The sequence below is a fragment of the Ictalurus furcatus genome, chromosome 15, assembly GCF_023375685.1.
Source record: "Ictalurus furcatus strain D&B chromosome 15, Billie_1.0, whole genome shotgun sequence".
Classification (NCBI taxonomy): domain Eukaryota; kingdom Metazoa; phylum Chordata; class Actinopteri; order Siluriformes; family Ictaluridae; genus Ictalurus; species Ictalurus furcatus.
Genome location: NC_071269.1, coordinates 14146811 through 14168865, shown reverse-complemented (window position 1 = coordinate 14168865; position 22055 = coordinate 14146811). Strand labels below are relative to the sequence as shown.

The 22055-nt window shown below is 38.8% G+C and overlaps 1 protein-coding gene across 1 annotated transcript; it reads left to right on the top strand.

Annotated features, from left to right (window-relative positions):
• The first annotated feature begins 15994 nt into the window (after positions 1-15994).
• On the top strand, positions 15995-17880 carry bhlhe23 (basic helix-loop-helix family, member e23). Its single transcript, XM_053643574.1, has one exon. It carries the CDS (start codon positions 16421-16423, stop codon positions 17105-17107), a length of 687 nt encoding a protein of 228 aa, XP_053499549.1. The 5' UTR covers positions 15995-16420; the 3' UTR covers positions 17108-17880.
• The last annotated feature ends 4175 nt before the right edge of the window (positions 17881-22055 follow it).

Sequence of the window (22055 nt, the reverse complement as noted above, 5' to 3'; positions counted from 1 at the left end):
TGTCAATTATCAAGGACCATCAGGAACACTGCATCAAGGACCACCTGGCATTATGTACAGACGCATACTTACAATGCTGTGGTTCATGGTGTTTTGTTGAAACGGGCACTGCTGCTCCCTTGTGGCCTTCGATGGCATTCTAGGGCATTAAGTGGCATGTCACCTTGGAGCTGACTGCCCCATGGTTGCTGTGGCAACAGGGAGCCGCTAATCAGTGGCACAGTGTGCGTGCCATTACACTAGCCAGCCATGCTTTGTTTTCAGATGTTTATGCTATTTCTCTCCCAATAGTCACTGGGTTAAAATAGTTCTTGTCAAACAATGTGTTTAAAGATGTCTCGGTTTTTCCATTTTCCTAATTGCATCCTTCACTCAGGGTGAACGTCAGGATCTTTGTATTTAACTATAGATTAACGGTCACCTAGCAACAACCAAAAAAACTCTCTCTCTCTCTCTCTCTCTTTCTGTGTGTGTGTGTGCTCCTTAGCAGCCTCTGTAGAGATGGAGTGAACACAGTGAGAAGATTAGAGGCTGCCATTGCACCGTGTTGCACAGAGAGGGCCGACACACACCCTTTCGCATTTGCTAGAGGTACGGAAGTATAAGAACAGCAGGGGAATGTGAACTTTAAATTGTTCCCATAGCTAAAAGCTATGTGATAATCCTCTTCAGAGAATGCTTTTCTCATTTCATCTTTTAGGATACACATTACCTTTAACCTCATCCTCTCTCTACTCACACTCGCACACACACACACACGCCAGGCATAAATCACATAAATGCACCCCAATTTAAATATACCCACACCCCGGCTGCTGACAATGACCAGTTTTTGATAGGGAAAATGGTTGGAGGACACAGAACAAATGGTGTGAAATGAGCCATTTTGATCACAATGTTTGTGGAGCACCATAATTTCATGGTGTGTTATAGGAGGTAGAAGCAGGGAAAGTGTGGGATGGTTGGATGTCTGGCCTGAGGTTCACTGAGCCTGATAATAAATGCTTGTGTTCCAAAGCCTCTCTCCATTGATCACACACACACACACACACACACACACACACACACACACACACACATACACACACACACACACACACACACACACACACACACACACACACACATGGCTCTGCTTGCTAAGTGGAAGAAATAAGAAAATGTAAAGGACTCAGCATCAACAGTCTCTCTCCTTTTCATCTGTTCATTTTGTGTCTGACCCGTCGTGAATACAAGTCCACATTTTCGGCATGTGTTCACCAAAGGTGTTGCATCTTTCCTGACCTCATTCTCACATCAATTATCTGGACACAGGGAGAAAGGATAAAGACTTTATATGGTTAAAGTTACTGTAGGGTAGCTTCACTGACTTATGCATAAGCCTGAAACACCCTGTAATAGATGTTGTAGCAAACCTGTCCACAAAGCAGTAAGAGATGACTGTATAACTGGATTAAAAATGTTCTCAAAGAGACTAGCTTTCATCAATGATCTGTTAATTACATATACAATCCAGAGAATACAATCCACTTTGAGCTGAGCTGTTGAGGGAAAAGGATCTTTCTCTAAGGACCAACAGTGGTTTTCTGGCCCCACACTTTGAACCCAAGTCTGAAATGTGAAGACATATGAAGTGATAACTCCCTTATTCCTATAACATAAACTAAATATGATATGGTCTCATACACTATCTGTAGTACACTGTATGTCAAGTATATGTCTATATGTCAAATAGGACCCATTTCTGAATGTAAAGAAAAGCTGTTTGGTGGCCATACTCACTATACTCGCTATACTAGACAATGAAGAAAGGCCCTATGCAGTCTGTAATGCATAAATAGCTAGAGGTCAATGATAAAATCAATGGATTAAGTAGTTTAGGATATATAGCAGTAAGCAATTCATTTCATTCAGCACATTCACACGGGTGAACATTATAGACATAGGAAACTGCTGCTCTATGTAGTTGTGCATTTGATATTCTTCAAGACATGTAGTTGAGTTGTTGTACGGCGCCTCCTGGTGCATGGAACATGCAAACATGACGTTCTTACATATTCTGCAAAACACTCCTGATTCACTTCAGGTCCAGCTCCACATCGGTTATACAGATTGCCTATCTAGCTATGCCAGAGATATCCAAAAGTGATCTCGGATCAGCAAACCAATACAGCATACGCAAAGGGTGGACAGGGACAAAATCAGCTGGGAAGTTGTTTCAAAAATTGACAACAAAAAAGTGGGAATTCAAAGTGGGAAATTGTTTCAAGCATTTGTAACACAAATGAAATTGCATCAAATATACTATATGGCCAAAAAGTATATAGACAGCTGACCATCACAGCCATATGTAAGCCTTTCCCAAAATGCTGCCACAAAATTGGAAGCGCACAATTGTATAGAATGTCTTTGTATGCTGTAACATTACCCTTCACTGAATCTAAGGTTGGAGTGGAAGATGTGACCTGGACAGATTCCTGACCTCAAGCCCACTGAACAACTTTGGGATGAATTGGAATGCTGACTGCATCCCAGGCCTCCTCACTCAACATCAGTGTCCAACCTCACTAATGCTCCTGTGGCTGAATGAGCACAAATCCCCACTGTCACGCTCTAAAATCTAGTGGAAAGCCTTCCCAGAACAGTGGAAAATATTATAACAGCAAAGGGGGGACTAAATCTGTAAAGGGATCTTCAACAAGCACATGGGTGTGATGAGCAGGTGGCCACATACATTTAGCCATATAGTATACAACACTGTTGCAGGACCTGCAAAAGTCTTCCTCCATAATAATGATAATGAATCTTTATTGGTCACATATACAGTAGAGCACAGTGAAAATGTTTTCTTCGCACACCTCAGCCATGATACAGTGCCCCTGGAGCAGAGAGGGTTAAGGGCCTTGCTCAAGGGCCCAACAGTGGCAACTTGGCAGTGCTGGGGTTTGAACCCCTGACCTTCCGAGAAGAGCCTTAACCCAGAGCCTTAACCGCCAAGCCACTACTGCATAATTTGCTTTGTTTTACATATCACCTGCTTTCACATTCGTTATTCTTCATTGACCACTTTATCCCAGGTCAGGATCGTGCTAGATCTGGAGTTTATAATGGGAACACTGGGTGTGAGGCAAGAATGCAGCCTGGATAAGATCCCAATCCATTGCAGGCACCATGCACACACATTCACTACCTCAGTCACACCTAAGAGCAATTTAGCATAGCCAATCTGGCATGTTTCTGGGAGGTGGGAGGAAACCAGACAATCAGAGGAAACCCATGCAGACAAGGGGAGAATGTGTGAAACTCCACCCAGTATCCCGAGCTCAAAACCCCGCTTCCACATAAAGGACAGACATCAAATCAACACGCTAAAAATCAACCAAATTGGATACTTCAATCATTTCTTTAATAATAATAATTGATGTTACTGATTGGTAAGCAGTTTTTTCTGCTGCTTTGTCTGATTGTGAAGAAATTATGAAGCATTCACTTCAGAAGCAATTGCTTGTGGCATCAATATACAATATGTGCATGCTGTTTGCAATAGGTGTGCCACAGAGGGAAGCCATAGAGGAGAAGTTTTACAGTTGTAGCCTAGCTAGCTAATATTAAGCTTCTTTGTTTACTTTTGTATCAAAGGACCATCACACCAGGACTAATTCATCTCTCACCAGATCACGTTTCTCTGCAAGTATTACAATCTTTCCTCAATACAAAACAGTGAAAGTTGTGGGATACTAATGGGATATTGTTGGATTTTACTGTATATTTCTGAACACTTCATTGCATCTGCTAGCAAATGTGTTGGCACCAGAGAGAACCAATAAACAAATAATTTCCCACTGTAAATCTCACTATTACATGGAAGGATCTTTGTGGTTGAAAATGATTGTTCTATCCATTGTGCCATATGGCATAACTTTAAAGAACCTTTCCTGGTTGTTATGAGTGTAACTGATGACTTCAAATATGCAGTGCAGTATTAAACAGGATTGGGAAACACTGAATTGATGCTTTAGTTAGTTAGTCAGTTAGTTAATAAAATATGTAATAAAATATGCAGAAAGTGTTTATATTTTAAGCAGGCCTTTGATAGAAGAAGTCTGTTGTTGTTGTCACATGTGATTGCCAGCTTTCCCCTTGAATTTCATTAAAACGAAGGAATTAAATGTTTTGTATATTAAATGTAGAAATGTGTCTATATTATTCATCACGCTTGGTGAAATACAATATTGTATGTAAAATCAATATAAAATATTCAAATATTTCACAACAATAGCTCACTGTTTTTTGTTTGTTTGTTTGTTTTGTTTTCCATTTAACACAAACTGCTATAGGTAGACAGCACAGGTTGCATTAAAATCTTCTTTGAAACCCATGACACAGCACCCATAAGAATCCAGTGAAGCATGGCTTCTATGGGCTTCAATGGCGGATTCAACCAGGCCTGGAGCAGCCATCAGGAGCACCAGGAGACTTTCCGGTGGCCTGACAACTGATTTGTTCTGCTTCCCTGCTGTTTTTTTAAAAAAAATTTAATTTAATCAAATGTATTAATTATTTTATATTATTGCATGTCCTATGTACTCAAGTGATCCTTTCCGACTTCAGCATTCGATAATAAATCTATAACAAATCATGAATCTCTTAGTGTTGACTTGCAATGCTACCATTCTCCTCAGCTCCGGTGAACGGTTTTGAACAGAGTCATCACTGCACAGAGCGAGGATGGAGAGGAAGAGGCCCGGTGGAGCAGAGAGGGAAAGGCCATGCAAAAAGAAAGCCCTCTAAAAAGAAGCAGTGAATGTAGCAAAATTACTGACCTGTTCAGGGCTTCAAGTGCAGGTCAGAAGTACAGGTCGTCTGTAAATACTGTACGTTTGTGTTTGCTAACTTAGCTAAACAGGTATTACCCACAGTGTCACTAGTTATAATACTAAGTCATTTAGCAGACAAATATTCAAATTTATATACAGTACATTTAGAGAGCCGTCCATGTTGTTATTTTAAATGTTGAAATTATAAATACAGCTAGGGAAAACAACAACAACAAACACTTTTCCAAGCTATGAGTCATAAAAGGTAATATCATGTTCAATATTAGGATTTTTCTAAATAGATATTGTCATCATGTAGTTCGTATTGTGCTAACACATATTTAGGCAATTTAGAAAATGATGTCTGCCCATATGTGAGGTTGAAAAAACAACTATTTTCTGATATTTTTCACAATAAGGTGGAGAGAGTTAACCCGGCACTAGCTCTGTGCAGTGGTCACACTTCAGGGTCAACCTGAGATGACAGGTAGAGGTAAATAAAGAGAAATTAAATACGCTTTAATATATTTGTATGAAATATAGTAAGGTTAAAGCTCAGGTATTTTAAGTATTTTTAAGTCTCAAAAAAAAACAAAAACATTGCCCTAGTGTGTTACATTAATTTTAACTAAAATAAATTTACATTCTGTACTCACAAATTATAGTGAGGTTAAACATTTTTTATTCCAACAATGTGGAGACAGTTTTGTTTATAGCATTAGACCTGGTGAAGAAGTGACAGGTACATGAAAAATGGCCGAAAAAGTGTCTTTTGTTTACCGCTCTTCTGCATTTAACGTACTTTTGTGAGTGAAATGTAGAGAGTTACTGGCAGCTTTGCACTTCTGGTGTTTCTTAAATGCTTGGGATACCCATGAAAGCTGATATAAATTAGGGCTGCTTCACGACCTCTAGGTTTCTTGTTTATGTTTTTATGGGATGACTATACTGTGTGTAATAAATTGAATTTAGGAAAATAAAAATAGGGTTGTCAGTGTTTTAAAAATTGGTTGTGGGTGTGTGAGGTGGCCTGGATAAGTGTGAGACTCCCGGCCTGAAATTTTGTCCCAGTCCGGCACTGGATTCAACTGTACTGTGTTTTAATGGGTGGAAGAGTAACACTCATTGGGGGGGGGGTTGCATAGTAAAGCACATAGTTAATTGTAAGTTTGCCTGTAAAGTTCGCTTGTCCTGCTCAGATACATGGCTTCTCCATATAGTGAGTGGGAGATCTCTCAGAGGAGCTGAGCATCTTAACCAACTGCCAATTATTGAAATGGTAATGAACATAACTGACATCACAAATTTATACATATTGCTAGCAGTCAGACTGAGGGCTTGGAGCTGCAGTCAATAGCCTAATCCATAACAATTGTACACAAGTATTTTGGTCAATATTGTAAAGAAATCATAAGAATGAAGCAATTTTTTATTATTTGCATTTGTTTTGGATTTTGGGGGTTTCTTTGCAGGTTTTATTAGCCAGCTGTCACTAGCTATCTAGCAGCTTATCTTCTATTTAGCGCAACATGACAGATGCTACTAATTTTGTTGACCTGATTTCTGGTTGACCTGCTCATATGAATGAGGAAAGACTGAGAATTAAACAAGAGGCCAGAACAACAGCTGAAAGATAAAACAGATAAAACAGGACACACACAGGTATATATGTACATACCTTAAAGGCAACTGTGATTACCCTATTTTAAAAATTACCAGCCGCCACTGGTAACAATACATTTCTATGTAGATTATTGTATAACCAATGAATACAAGGCTACACTCCCCAGTGAATAGAGCCCTGACCGCCCCTCACCATAACCTGAACCACTGCCAAAAAAACCCAAAAAAAACATGTACTTTACTAGATTACACATCCATTATAAGTATTTGTGTTGCCTCAGGGTACGTAGAAGGTAAACTTATGTTAGGCGACTGGCTTCCTTCTTGCTTTTACTTGCTTTTCAAACTCAACTACTAAGTCCAGGTCTTTAACAAGCTCTGATTTAACAACCAGCAGTGACAGCACGTTGAGTATTCTTTTAGTTCATTTATGATTTGACCCATTATGGAAAATGAATGTTCTTTGGCTTCTCTTTCCATTTTCTTTTCATCAATGCAATTAGTGTGGATTTTATAGTTATACATTTACAGTCCCCGTCTAAACTATTGGAAAGGCAAAGCCAATTCATTTGTTTTTACTGCGCACTGAAGACATTTAGGTTTGAAATCAGAAGACGAATATAAGAAGATGTGTTAAATGTCATCAAATATGGCATATTTTGTATCAGGCCAACCAATTTGATGCGAGCAAAAATACTGGAACTTGTGACTGACAGGTGTTTCTTGTTACATAGGTGTGTCCCAGGTAGATTGATTGTTTAAACAATAAATAACTCTGAACATCTACCTTTGGTTTGAGCCTTCAGTCTCACCTGTGAAAACTGTATTTGTTGTTAAAAAAGGATAAGCCAACATGAAGACTAGCGAGCTGTGTATGGGAGAAAAGCAAACCATATTGAAGCTGTGAAAAGAGGGAAAATAAACTGGCAATGCACAAACATTGGGCATAGCCAATACATGAATCTGGAATGATAATAATAATAATAATAATAATAATAATAATAAACAACTTTATTTTATAAAGCGCATTTAAAAGCAGCTTCTTAAGCACGAATGTTCTGAAAAAGAAAGAAGCTACTGGTGTACTGAGTAACAGACACCAAATAGGTCGACCAAAGGGAAAACAACAACAACAACAGAACAATTACAATTACAATCACAATTAATTCTGATAACAGAACAATTGTGAGAGCTGTGAAGAAAAACCAAAAAACAACATCACCAACAACTTCCACAAGGCATCACACCATGAAGGTATCATAAGTTTGTGATGTCACAGTTTGAAGAAGAGGCCAAACCACAATATTGAATCAGAAAGCCAGATTGGAATTTACAAAGAAATGCAAAGATGAGCCACAGAAGTTCTGGAACCAAGATTAACCTCTACCAAAGTGATGGAAAGGCCAAAGTGTGGAGAAAGAAAGGATCTGCTCATGATCCAAAACATACAAACTCATTTGTGAAACATGGTGGAGGTAGTGTCATGGCTTGGGCTTGCATGGCTCCTTCTGGAACTGGCTCACTAATCTTTATTGATGATGTAACTCATGATGGTAGCAGCAGAATGAATTCAGAAGTTTACATTTTGTATATCCTGTTAAGGGGTGATGCTTATCTAAGAGCTAGGCTTCTGAAAGCCAGTCACAGTCATCTTGTATATAAACTAGCCACTGTCAGATGGAGGCGAGGACAAATGCAGTTACAGGTAAAGCAGTTTTTATCAACAAATCCAAAATAATAGGCAGGTTCAAGGTCAAACAGGCAATGATCAGGCGATTATCAAATATAATGAACTAGGCAGGACAAAGGCACACATCCGTAAACAGAACAGTTCAACAGTGTAGTCCGAAGCGACCATGTTTGTAGGCCGTGGTGTCTACTGGGAAATGGAGTTTGCAGCATGCTGTGACGTGACAGCCATACTATTCACTGTTATTAAGAACTTGTGAAACTGTTTTATTTAGCTATGAAAGAGAACTGCAGATGTCAATGCGGCCAAAAAAATTATATATATATATATATATATATATATATATATATATATATATATATATATATATATATATATAGTCATGGTGTTTTTATTTATTTGGATCTCCTATTAAACATAATGTTAGCTAAGTATTTGTCTAATTGTGAGGTACATTTTTATCTAATTGCGAGGTATATTCTTATCTTTTATCTTCCCTTATCTTCCCTAATGTGGTACAGCAAAGGTTAGGAACATTTACTATCCATATCTACATAACAAAGTAAGGCAATGCCTGTCGCACTTGCTTCTTATTTTTTCAGCAAAACTCAGCAGCCTTCATTATGTTTTTTGTCTGAGAAGTGTCTCTTATGTAATATGCTGCTTTCTTTAATGACATACAAACATTGTTCTGTAACATTTAATTTTGTGCTAGAAAACTAATGTTTGGGAATCTAAAATGTTTTTTGTACTGACTCAATAATGTATAAGTCATAAAATAAAAAAATCTACAAAGTTTGTACTAAAGAAAATACTGTAACTTTTGCACAGTACTGTACATTATTTATAGCTGTTTGCTATGAAGTCAAACAGAACTACATATGTTGAAAGGATGTTCAATATGAGCATATTGTGAATGAGAGTCCTGGGATGAGCACAGGACAGCCTTTATGACTACAGTTCTGTGATTTCTTTTGTTTTTGTGTTTATCTCATGCTAAATTGTTTCAGAAATTAAAACAAAATCTAAGATAAAACAAAGGCAACCTGTGTAAATATAAAATACAGTTTTTAAATGATAATGTTATTTATGGAAACAAAAAAGTTATCAAACACCATCAGGGCCTGTGTGAAAATGTATTTGCCCCCTAGTTACTAATTTCCCAAATCTATGAAACTGCATTCATAATGGGGTTCAGCTAGACTAGACACAACCAGGCCTGATTACTGCAAACCCTGTTCAATCAAATCAACACTTAAATAGAACTTTTTCAACAGCATGAAGTTAAAAGCTCTTATCCAGTAACACACTACGTCAAAATTTAAGGAAATTCCAGAAATGATGAGGAAGAAGATGATATACAAAAGTCTGGGAAGGGTTACAAAGCTATTTCAAAGGCTCTGGGACTCCAAAGATCCACAGTGATCTTAAATCTTTACACATTATCTCCAAATGGAAAAACTCGGCACAATAGTAAACCTTCCCAGAAGTGGCTGACCTTCCAAAATTCCTCCAAGAGCACAACAACAACTCATCCAGCAAGTCACAAAAGAGCCAATGACAACATCAAAGGATCTACAGGCCTCTCTTGCATCAATAAAGGTCACTGTTCATGACTCTATCAGAAAGACACCAGGCAAAAATGGCATCCATGGAGGAGTGGGGAGTTGAAAATCACTGCTAACCCAGAAGAACATTAAGGCTCTTCTGAATTTTGCCAAAACACACCTTGATGATCCTCAGACATTTTGGGAGAATGTTCTGTGGATTGATGAGTTGAAAGTGGAACTATTTGGAATACAGGTGTGCCGTTACATCTGGTGTAAACCAAATACAGACTCTCACAAAAAGAACATCATAGCTAAGGTCAAGCATGGAAGTGTGATGGCGTGGGGATGCTTTGCTGTTTCAGGGCCTGGGCAACATGCAGTAATTGAGGGAAACATGAATTCTGCTCTGTACCAGAAAATGCTAAAGGGGAATAACCGAGTAAGTCCAAGTCCTAGAAGAAAGTGAAAGACTGATCTCCAGTTATCTGAAGCGTTTGGATGCAGTTATTGCTGCTAAAGGTGGCTTAACCAGATTTTAAGTTTAAGGGGGCAATTAGTTTTTCACATTGGTGATAGGTGTTGGTTAACTTTTTTTTTGCTTCAATAAAAATAATAATAAATAAAAAACTATATTGTGTGTTTATGCAGGTTGCCTTTGTTTTATATTGTATTTTGTTTGTTCTGAAGATCTAAAACTATTTAGTATGTGATATGCACAAAAACAGAAGAAATCAGGTTGGGGCAAATATTTTTTCACAGCACTGTACAAGTCCACAGTATTCAGGTGAGATTATCCACTGAAGCAAGGATGAGCCTTGGGCTTCTACAAAAGCAGAGCTGTAAGCTATAATCATCAATATTAAAACAAAAAAGGATTGAAATAGTTTACTTTATGTGTAACGAATATAGAATATATGAAAGTTCCACTTTTCTGAATTAAATTACTCGAAAAAAACCTAACTTTTCCACTATATTCAATTTTTTTTTTTACATGCACCTGTATATATATATATATATATATATATATACACCCACAACCACACCCACATTATTTATTTATTTATTTATTTATTTATTTTTGTTTGTTTGTTTAGATGCAAAGCAGCCCGTAAACCCAGCACGTAGCTCAATCATGCTTCCTCGTATTTAGTAGATATTTTCCACAAGGGGGAGCTCTTCCTCAACTAGTGTTTGTATGTGTAGTGGCTGAAAGGAAACTGTGTGGCCAGGTTTGTGATTCCCCCCTTTCCCTGGCCTGTATTTAACTATTAAATGTTTGTTGCTCAATCATTTGTGCACACACATAGCAATAGCATGTAGATCAGTGGTCACCAAGCATGTTCCTGGAGCTCTACCTTCTTGAAGACTTTAGCTCCAACCATAATCATGCCCACCTAACCATCTAATCATTGCCTTAAAAAGTTTTTGATCAACTGTGTTAGATTTTGGTTAGAGATGAAACCTGCAAGAAGGTATCTCAAGGGGGTTGGTGATCACTGATCTAGATAGTAGATAGTGGCTTAAGAGGATGCTAGAGGACAGAAATTGCCCAGGAAAATGAAAATGGCCCAGATCTGTCTCAGTACATTAACCTTTAAGTTAGCTCAAAATTCCTACTGGCACTTCTGTGCATATTGTCAGGATCGTTTCTCCAATTACATATACAAAAATCTATGAACATAAACATCATGCAACTTCTTGCACTTGCATTAGAAACAACATTATTGTTGTTAAGATCAGAACAGTTTTAAAAAAGGATAGGATTCAGTTATCTCATCTACACTCAACAAACAAAATAAGATTAAATCTAGAACCTTTATGGGTTATTTGGTTGTCCCTCTAGGGTAAGACCTCCTGGAGATCTACCTTCCTAGAGACTTTAGCTGCAACCATAATCGTGCCCACCTGACCATCTAATCATTGCCTTAAGGAGTTCTCGATCAAATAAAACAGGTGTATTAGATTTTGTTTGGAGATGAAACCTGCAGGAAGGTAGATCTCAAAGGAAGATCGTTGGTGATCACTGCTCTAGGAGAACCCCTGAATGTTTTCCTAAAAGAATGGATTCCAGATATAACTGTGTTAGGAAGCTAAGAACTCTTAACTAATTTAAGAATATTTGAAGAACCATATTTGGGATCTTTTTTTTTCCCATAATGTGTAAGAATATTAAAATAAGTCACCACAGTATTCTGCCCGGACTCATTTTGGCCTACTTCTAGGCCATGGACTTATAAAGACCAAAAAATGTATTGTGTTATACAGTAGCTTGCATAAGTATTCACTCCCCTCAACTTACTGTAGGTGTTTCACAGCAAGAGGGGTGAGTGAATTACTTCTGTGAAGCAATCACAACTTTTTTTGCTTTTTATTTGTAAAAAAAAAAAAACAACAAAAAAAAACAAAAAAAGCATAAAAAATTTTTTTTAAAAAAACAAAATTGCAATATATTGATTTAACACTGATTTTAATATTATGTGCTATTTTGTGTAGACTCATAACAATAATCTCCATTATAAAGTCCATTTATAAGACGTAAAGTCCATTTCAGTTACAGGTTGTAACACTAAATAAGTGTGGAAAGGGAATGAATACTTATTCCACTGTATGAGAGTGGTACACTCATAGAAAAGAGGATTCTAAAAGGGTTCTTTTGATAATTATACATTTCTACATGGATCCCTTTCAGGTTCTGAATCTAGGCATTACAATTTACTTATTGACCCGAAGCCACAAAAATACAAGCCATGTCTGAACTGGTTCCCTATTCACCATAAAATTCACTATTTGGCTTGCAGGCATTTTGTAGTGTTCTCTGTATTTTCAGTGGAAAATTAGGGTGAATTCTACTGTATTGTCTGAGCTGTTTGTGTTGAATGTATCATGTTGTGACCAAACACCAAAAAAAAAATCCTAATACATGTAAAGGTATATGGCAAATAAAATTATTCTGATTCTGAATTCAGATATATTGGGACACTTTTTGAATTTCCAACTTGTCTAAGCTTTCTTGCTGATAAATTCTTAAATCCTCAATGTGAAGGAAGAATGTTTCTATCATGTTTAAAAGAAAATGTTTCTATCATATTTTATAGAAGCAAGTTTTAACCTTTTGTCAAGCCTGATTAGAAGTCATTTTAATGATTTTTTTTTTGTATTTTGGGACACAGATTTTCATTAGTTTAGGTTCTTACTTTCATCCATCCATCTATCTAATGATTTTCCATACTGCTTATCCTACTCATGGTCGCTGGGGAGCCTGGAGCCTATCCCAGGGAACTCGAGGCACAAAACCACTGACACTCTGGACGGGGTGCCAAACCGTCACAGGGCTGCGTTCATCCACAGTTATATTTTTAATACATTGTCTTTTTTTGCAGCATACTTATTAATGGCATCAATAAATAAAATTTTAACAACAAGATTTTTAAAAATTCAAATTCATTATCCAGCCATCTATCTATTTTCTGTAGCGCTTATCCTACACAGAGTCATGGGGAGCATGGAGTGTATCCCACTTGGGGTACAGAGCAGAGGAAACATTGGACGTCATATTCACACACTACGGTCAATTTGGGAATTCTAATCAGCCTACAATGCATGTCGTTGGACTGGAGGAGGAAACTAGAGTACCCGGAAGAAGCCCCTGAGGCACAGAGAGAGCACGCAGGCACAGTGCACACTGGGATTTGAACCCCCAACCCTGGAGGTGCAAGGCAATAGTGCTAAACACGAACCCCCACTCCCCCCCCCCCCCCAATTAATTATCAACATAATTAGATTATTTTATATGCACATACAATACATATATTATATGTACAGAGTAGCTACCATCAAATTCATTAAAGATGTTGGCCTAGGGAACATTCTGTAATTAATTTCTCACAGCAGTAACAACAATAACAGGATTTACCTTTGACAGAAATCACAGATAACACAATTTGCTGTGAAAATGCCCTGTAGGTTGTCCCTATACAACATGTGAAAAAGTGCCCTCTAGGGTGCCCTTAGAGCGAAGAAAACATGATTAAGTGCCATAATTGCTGCCCTTCAAATTGAAAAACAAAACAGAACAAAAGTATCATATTGCCCTCAAGGGTGCCAGTAGACATGAGAAAATCTGATGAAGTGCCTTCCAGTGGAGAATATGTAATGCAGTGCCCTATAGGGTTCCCATACATGTGAGGAAACATAATAAAGTGCCCTGATTGGTGTCTTTCCATTGGAGAAAATGAGATGCAGTGCTCTATAGGGTTTCCTATACATGCCTGCTTTTTATGTGTATGAGAAAATGTGCCCACTATAGGGTATGTCTATAGCCTAGTAGGGAAAAAATTAGTCAATTCCCTCTAGGTGCCCCTGTTCTTTTATATATATATAAGCCTGTGTCCACTCCTGGCCCTGTAATAATGTAGTGCACTGCCATATGAATAGGGAAGTCATTCAGACAGGGCTATATGGAGTGTTGTAATGTGGAACAGCGACCACACGGCGGCAGGAGCAGCATGTTTGCAGTTCTTTTCAGGCTACACGGTTCGCTGCGTGTCCCAGTGGCCTACTTATACTCTGTGTGATTAACTGTTTAGGTGCGTTTAAGTGTTTAGATCTGTTTTAAGGCTGTCTTAGACGTTATGATCAATGCTCCAGCACTGTGTAGGCTGCTCTGTTCGTTTCTAAGCGGAAATAAAAACAACTGAGTTAGTCCCGGTAAATAGCCTACTGTTAACGGTACCGGTAGCCATTTAGCTGTCCAACTTCCTCATTTCAGCTCCATTAAAAAATCTAATCAAAATGCAATCAGATTTCAGATATAAGTTAGTATGACCCTCATTGGAATGTTGATGTCCTATTTGTTGCTGTTGTTGTTGTTGTTATTGTTGTTGTTTTCTCCCTTTTGCTTTAACTGTGTAAGACGTTGTACACCAAAACAGTATGAAAGCTGGACCTGCTTTAAAAACTTTATGGCTTGTAATAGAATAATTGTCGGGTATGACCTCAAATTCACGAATTCATGGTCTCGATTTGTATTTAAATTCAATTCAATTCATTTTTATTTGTATAGTGCTTTTAACAATGGATATTGTCTCAAATCAGCTTTACAGAAATATATAAATATGGGATACAGATTTTAAGTGTGTGAATTTATCCCTATTGAGCAAGCCGGTGGCGACGGTGGCAAGGAAAAACTCCCTAAGATGATATGAGGAAGAAACCTTGAGAGGAATCAGACTAAGAAGGAAACCCATCCTCATCTGGGTAACAACGGATAGTGTGAAAGTAGACGAAAGTTCATTATGGTTTTTATATGAAGTCTGTTTGTTGAACTAGTCCACTGTTCTCTAAAGGAGACTTGAGTGCAAAATTGTATGTGGTAATTGCAGTCCTAAGGCCATCGCAGCAACCATAGTCCCAGCAACCACAGCGAAAATGTGCATGTGGAACTGAGGTCCAAAACCATTTCCATGCTAAGTACCATCCTCAGCAATCTCCAGGCTGCACTGCTTGAGGTCGTCCTCAGTGGCAGAATGTAGCCTTCAGTTGATGAGAGCTCCATACAGAGGTAGGGCATCAGGTTGGATCAGTCAAGTCCGGAGAGCAGAAAGGGTCAGCATCAATATTTAAAGGAAAACAGAATTACCCACATCAACATTAACCACTGAATCCCACATAGTAGAAAGGTAAAGATCTGCCGTAAGCCGGAAACTGTGGTATGGGATCAAATCTGGAGGCTCTTTAAGACTTTGTGTTTAGTTCCTGAACTCATTCTTACGATCATTCCGATAACACATTATCTTTAATTCATTGTGTTGTTGTTGCTGTTGTTGTTGTTGTTGCTGTTAGGCATGAAATTTTATTCCAAAGTGTACACTTTAATCGTCTAGGGGAAAGTCTAGAATTAGACGAGTTTATCTAGGCTTGGATATATTTCAAAAGTCAAAGAAAAAAGAAAATGATTGCTTTCTAGAGTTCACAACACAATGATGAGACTCTACTGGTGTATGATCAAGTAACCGATTAAACTATATATATATATATATATATATATATATATATATATATATATATATATATATATATATATATATGAGAGAGAGAGAGAGAGGGGTATTTTTAATTTGTATTTTTGTCTTTTAGCTAGTATAAAATCGCTGATAAATGTCAGAAATATTAATATCTGAAGTTCACTGCAGACACTTTCATGTCATTATTTCGTCCGGTCCAGCTATTGTGGTTTTTTTTCTCGGTTACAATGAAGACACAGCAGGCTTCTAATCCTCTTAATTAAAACGCCTCGCTGATTGGACAGAATTGTAATCCCGCGGGGCCTCGCGCTCTTACTAACGCTCTTGTAGGACGGAGCGCGCGCCACACTGTGCCCAGGGCGAGGGCAGACCGCAGCGCGCGCAGCAGCAAGGACACGCGCACAAGTTCGCACGAGGTGTCTAAAGTGCGCGTATCATAACCGAGTGCGTCTTTACCACATCACATGCTTGTGTAAGGTGACCAGATCAGGCGCGCGAGGGAAGAAGCGGGTTGGAGCAAGGTTGACTCAGATTACAACTTTCACAGTTTCTGGGCACGGCCGTGAGGACTTGCAGGAAGCAAGAAGACAGCGCGAGAAAGCGCAGAGAGAAATCGAGACTAGGAACGCGGCGGATAAGGTTTCACTTCCCGATTTTAATCTTTTTTTGATTTTAATTTTATTTTTATTTTTGTAATTCGTTTCCATTTTTTTCATAATGAATGCTCGAGAGGAGAATCTGCTGAAATCAATCAGCAATGACACGCTTCTGGACCTGACGCAGCGTTACGGCCAAGCGGCGCTGGGCTTCGGCGCGGGTCACGGTGCATCGAGTCCTGCCCGTTTCCCGCTCGCCTCCTCCGCTGCTGCAGACTTCCTCACGGCGCAGACGGCCAAATCCGGGGAGAGCGGCGGCGAGCACACGAGCGACGACGACGACAGCTTCGATGTGGACGCTCGGAAACAGAGCTCGGCCTTTGGAGAGGACCCCAAGCACCCGGCCGCCAAGAAGCCCAAGGAGCAGCGCTCTCTGCGCCTGAGCATCAACGCGCGCGAGCGCCGGCGCATGCACGACCTGAATGATGCTCTCGACGGCCTGCGCGCCGTCATCCCGTACGCACACAGCCCGTCCGTGCGCAAACTGTCCAAAATCGCCACGCTGCTCCTCGCCAAGAACTACATCCTCATGCAGGCGCAGGCTCTGGAGGAGATGCGCCGGCTCGTGGCGTACCTTAACCAAGGCCAAACGCTCACCTCGGCCGTACCGAGCGCACTGGCCCCGTTCGGACAGACCCCCACCACCGTGTACCCGTTCTCAGGCACTGCGCTAGCTGCCTGCGTGGAGAAGTGCTCGTACTCGGCGGCGCCTTCGAGTCTCTTCAAGCACTGCAGCGATAAGCCTTGATTTACACACACGCACACACACACACCTGCGCGCTTACTCGAACTTTACCCGCAGCTGGTCTCGATATACACAATTGAAATGTTTTGTTGTTGGGAAGAGAACTTTAGTATAATACATAATTCTTCGACATGTTTAAATACCTACTATAATATTTCATCCAGGTCATGTGAAATATGTGTACGAAGGGTCGCAATATATTTTGGAACAGGCTTTTTTAAATTCCTCACATTCAGCCGCTTTTCTCCTCTGTCCTCCTAATTAAGCAAAACATATTTTAACAATCGCCTATGTGACGTAATGCATTGCACTGGAGTGCATGTTCAGTGATCCTATGGAAAAATAGACCATTCTTTAATAAGTCAGTAATTGCGTAATTGCCACTGCAAACCTCAGAATTTTCCCCTTGTAATTTAGTTTATTATTGGTAAACTATGCAACGTGTCACAATGAGAAAGGGGGTAGGGGGGACGATTTATCATGTATATTCATTTAGACAGTCAGACATCAATATGGGCCAAACATATCCTAAATTCTCTCACCCTCTCTTCTGTCAGTGCTTTGTGGAGAAAACGCTGTGTAACGCATTTTGAATCTGTTGGCCTATGATGGTGATTTTTGGATTTGGATATGTTAATGAACATATTCACTTGATTGTGTTGTACGACTGTGAAGATCTACTTGATGACGCCTACACTGGCAAAGCGTTTGGTCTTGTTGCTACATGAGTTTCATATATTGTTTATACGTCTTTATAATTAAAACATCTATGAGCAGTGATGACTGATGACGCTTTATTGCTCCTCCAATTATTTTCACTTCATTACGGACATATATGGCTGAGGTGTTGTATATCAATGTTGCATTTGTGCTTTTATTTTACGTAAAGATGCCAGTGTGGACCATTCGCGATTTTGGCTATTTTTTTTTTTTGTTTTGTTTTGGTTTTTTTGTGTTTTTTTTTTTTGTTTGTTTGTTTTTTGTTTAATTTAGAAATAAAAAAAATAATCTAAACTATATATTTAAAACTAAACATTTAATCAAATCACTGGCATTATTATTGTTTTTGTGATTATTATTATTATTATTATTATTATTATTATTATTATTATTTACGTTCATTCTCAAATATTTTTGTAGGCCATTTTAGCTAATTAAAAAAATTCCTCTGTCATGCCATTCAGTGATCCTGAGAAGGTATGATATGAATTTCTTAAATGCGGCTAATCTTTGCTCTGGGCAGTTTCGGCAGATGTGCGTAGCCACGGGTATTTTTCAAAAGCGCAGGGTTTCTGTTGCTCTCCGTTTGTTAAAGCCATTACCGAGCCAGTCTTTCCTATATACAATAGACAGAGGTCTGATTACTGCTGCACTGAAAATATTTCATATTTCAATAACCAAATGGACAATGAGGCCTAGGCTGAGCGAAAACTTCTGCACTTCTCCAGCTTGTACTTGTGTCACAGTGTAATGACATTAACCTAACCAAATGATTGTACATGCATACAGTTAAGTTTACTACAAGGTGGATGCATATCATTTAAGTGTCTAAGACCTTTAAAAATATATTTTTATTCAACATTTTCACTGTTCCTCTACAAGTATTATAGAGTCAGTTATGACTTTAGATTTTAGTAGAATAGTCACTTGTAAAATCAAAGCCTATGTTCTTTTGAGAACAGAGCACAAGAAGAGGGAAGTCCCTTTACATAAAGTCAGCACTTTTAATAAGAGAGCACAAGTCTACCAAGGTGAAGTCCTGTTGAGTTACATGAGTCCTTTTAAAAGTAACAAACCCATGCGCTGTCTTCAATTACAAGTGTATGATAAATATTGCTTGGATTTTCATTTCAGTTTTGATTATCCATCCAGATTTAACCGGACTGTTTCCAGTGAGGTTGTCTGTCTGTCTGCAGCTTGGACATGGATCAGTTTTCCCTACATTAATCACTAGTTACAGGTATAAACACAGGCTCCATCATGGATCACGTTACTACTATAATCTACATTGGCTTTTGAGCACGTTTGAACATTTTTGTATTTAACATGAGAAAGAAAATGAGCTAAATGAAATCCTATAGGATTCTTCACATGTAGCATAAATGACATCAGTGACTGAAACAAGTCAAACAGATACAATCAGATTCCAGAGCAAATGTCAGCTTTGTTTGTTTGGGTCCATGAATAAAGCACTTTAGACTAAATGTAGTAATAAACATTTCGAGAACTGTTTGTCTGACTTGCACTGTCTTTTCACCATACACTCTCTGAAATCAAGGTAAAACACTGTACTCTTCCTCGTCATAGGACGGTAGCATCAAGGGGACATGCTTTGTAAATTTTGTGTGTATCTTTTACCTGGGAATGTGTGCATGATGTACTTTTAAATTAACTTTTAGGGTAGAGTTTTAAGGGTATATCAATGTTCCATCCATCCATCCATCCATCCATTTTCTGTATCACTTATCCTAAACAGGGTCACGTGGAACTTGGAGCCTATCCCAGGGGACTCGGGGCACAAGGCAGGGGATGCTCTGGATGGGGTGCCAACCTATCACAGGGCACGATCGCACACAGACTCACACACCCATTCACAAACTACATACAGTTTAGAGATGCCAATCAGCCTACAACGCATGTCTTTGGACTGGGGGAGAAAACCGGAGTACCAAGAGGAATCCCCGAAGCATGGGGAGAACACGCAAACTCCACGTACACAGGGCGAAGGCAGGATTCGAACCCCAACCCCGGAGCTATAACTACTAAGCCACCATGCCCCCACATCAGTGTTCCTTAAAGTCCCATTATGTACATTAAATGATTTTTAAAGGTACACTGTAGTCCTGTGTACTTTGAGTGTACTGGTCTGGATATACTGTATACACCAAACTGACAACCAGCAAACATATTACAAACTTTTTTCATGGGAAAATTGTCACAATTTGTCCATTTACCTAAAATGTGTCAACTTTATGATGCAAACCATGTTTGGTGTCAAAATTTTGCTTCTTCTTTAATGAAACTAAGATATATAGCACGTAATGGGAGCTTATTACCACAAATTATCTTTATATGAACTGCATGTTGACATCATTTTGCAGAGAGAGTGCCAGAGAGTGACTTTAGGTAATCAAATCCAAAAATCAAACCATATGATACTGGCTCAAAATGGCCATTATGATTCAAGATGTTTCATTGACGTACTAGTTATAGGGCCAGAAAACACACACGCAACACTGTTTGAGTTTATTGAGCATTTCGGATGCGAGTGCGTTTTCATTTTGCTTGTCAAATCACTCCTGCAAATGATTGCTAAACTACTTTAACACACACACACACACACACACACAAAACCAGCATAAAGACTTTAAAGACTTCAAGAGCAGTAGTCATTCATCTGCTTTGCACAAGTGTTCTTTATAAGATTATTCCTGTCATCCCTCATGTCTCAGGCCATTAATGCTTCTTATTCCACAGGACTAATTTCATTACCATAGCTGGAAGCCTCTTTTGTGTGTTTTGTTGCTCTTCACAGGCGACTGATGGAGAGAGAGAGAAGCATATGCCCTTAAGTGCTGAACTCTACCGACTGTTTCTGACAGTGCTGCTGAGAGTCATTAAGCTCTTGTAGCTCAGTACCGGTGCTTGTTATATGTGCACTTGTTTACTACAGGGCTCAGGAGTGCAAACAGGCCTAGAGAATAGTTGGGAAGATGGGGGGCAGGTTGCTGAAACAGAGTTCAGGTTGTGTTTGTTCTCACTTTGGAAAACATACGAGCTCCAAGGCACATCATTTGAAGCACTAGCGAGCTGGTTATGTTTAGGAGTGTGTGTCTTTGTTTAGCATTTCTCTATGTTTTAGCAGTGTAGTACAAACTGTTGAGCAGTTATTGTCAGGTATAATCACACTCTGACCTGTCTAATACCTCAAGCTTGTACATATAGTGTTTTATGATGTAAACACTCAGCATTAGTGCTTGTACATTACTCTTTACCATGTTAATAAGTAAAACTTAGGGAACTGTAAAATAAAGTGTTGCGACTTTTTGTGTGGCGTGCGCATAAGTGCTAGAGTCTATATATCTATTTTGAAAGGACACTAACTTTGCCTTATGCTCACCAAAGCCTCTTCTTCCACCTTCTTCTTCCACTCTTGTTCCACTGGAAGGAACAGCAATTTATAATACACATACTTCACTATAATTGTTTTGAAACTGAAGTCACACAATTACTTTTGGAAACAAGAACAAGTCTCACAATTTAATAATTAAAAGAGGAATTAAGCAAGCAAGCTGGATTTTTTTAATGTCCCTTTGTTTATTTATTTAGCAATTGTGGTTCACATAGTCTAATATACAGTAGGTTAAATAATGTTATTTATGAGCCTGTGGCTTCTGATTCCTGTTCTTGGAGTGGAACCTAATGCAGTCTTCTGCTCCTCCACCTCAGGGTTCAGCACTCTGTGTGTTTTGAGATGCTTTCCTGCTCACCACAGTTGTAAAGAGTAATTATTTGAGTTACTGCAGCCTTCCTGTCAACTTGAACCAAGCTGGCCATTTTCCACTGACCTCTCTCATCAAGGCATTTCTGACGCTCACAGAATTTTATTTGTTCATTTCTTGTTAGTTTTTTTTTTTTTTTTTACACCATTATGTAGAAACACAATAGTCTGTTGTGCATGAAAATCCCAGGAGATCAGCAGTTTCTTATATACTCAAACCAGCCCATCACTGAGTCACTGAGATCACATTTTTTTCTCCCATTCTGCTTTTTGATGTGAGCATTAAGTGAAACTCTTGCCCTATATATAGGTATGATTTTGTGCATTGCACTGCTTGGATAATGATTTCATGAATGTACTGGTATTCCTATTAAAATGGCTGGTGAAAACTTTTACCAGAAAGCTTACCTACCTCAACTATTTTCTCTATTTTCAGCAGCCCCCCCCCCC

What these genes read in the sequence shown, in the direction of transcription:
- bhlhe23 (XM_053643574.1), top strand. Translation starts at nt 16,421, where the DNA reads ATGAATGCTCGAGAGGAGAATCTGCTGAAATCAATCAGCAATGACACG.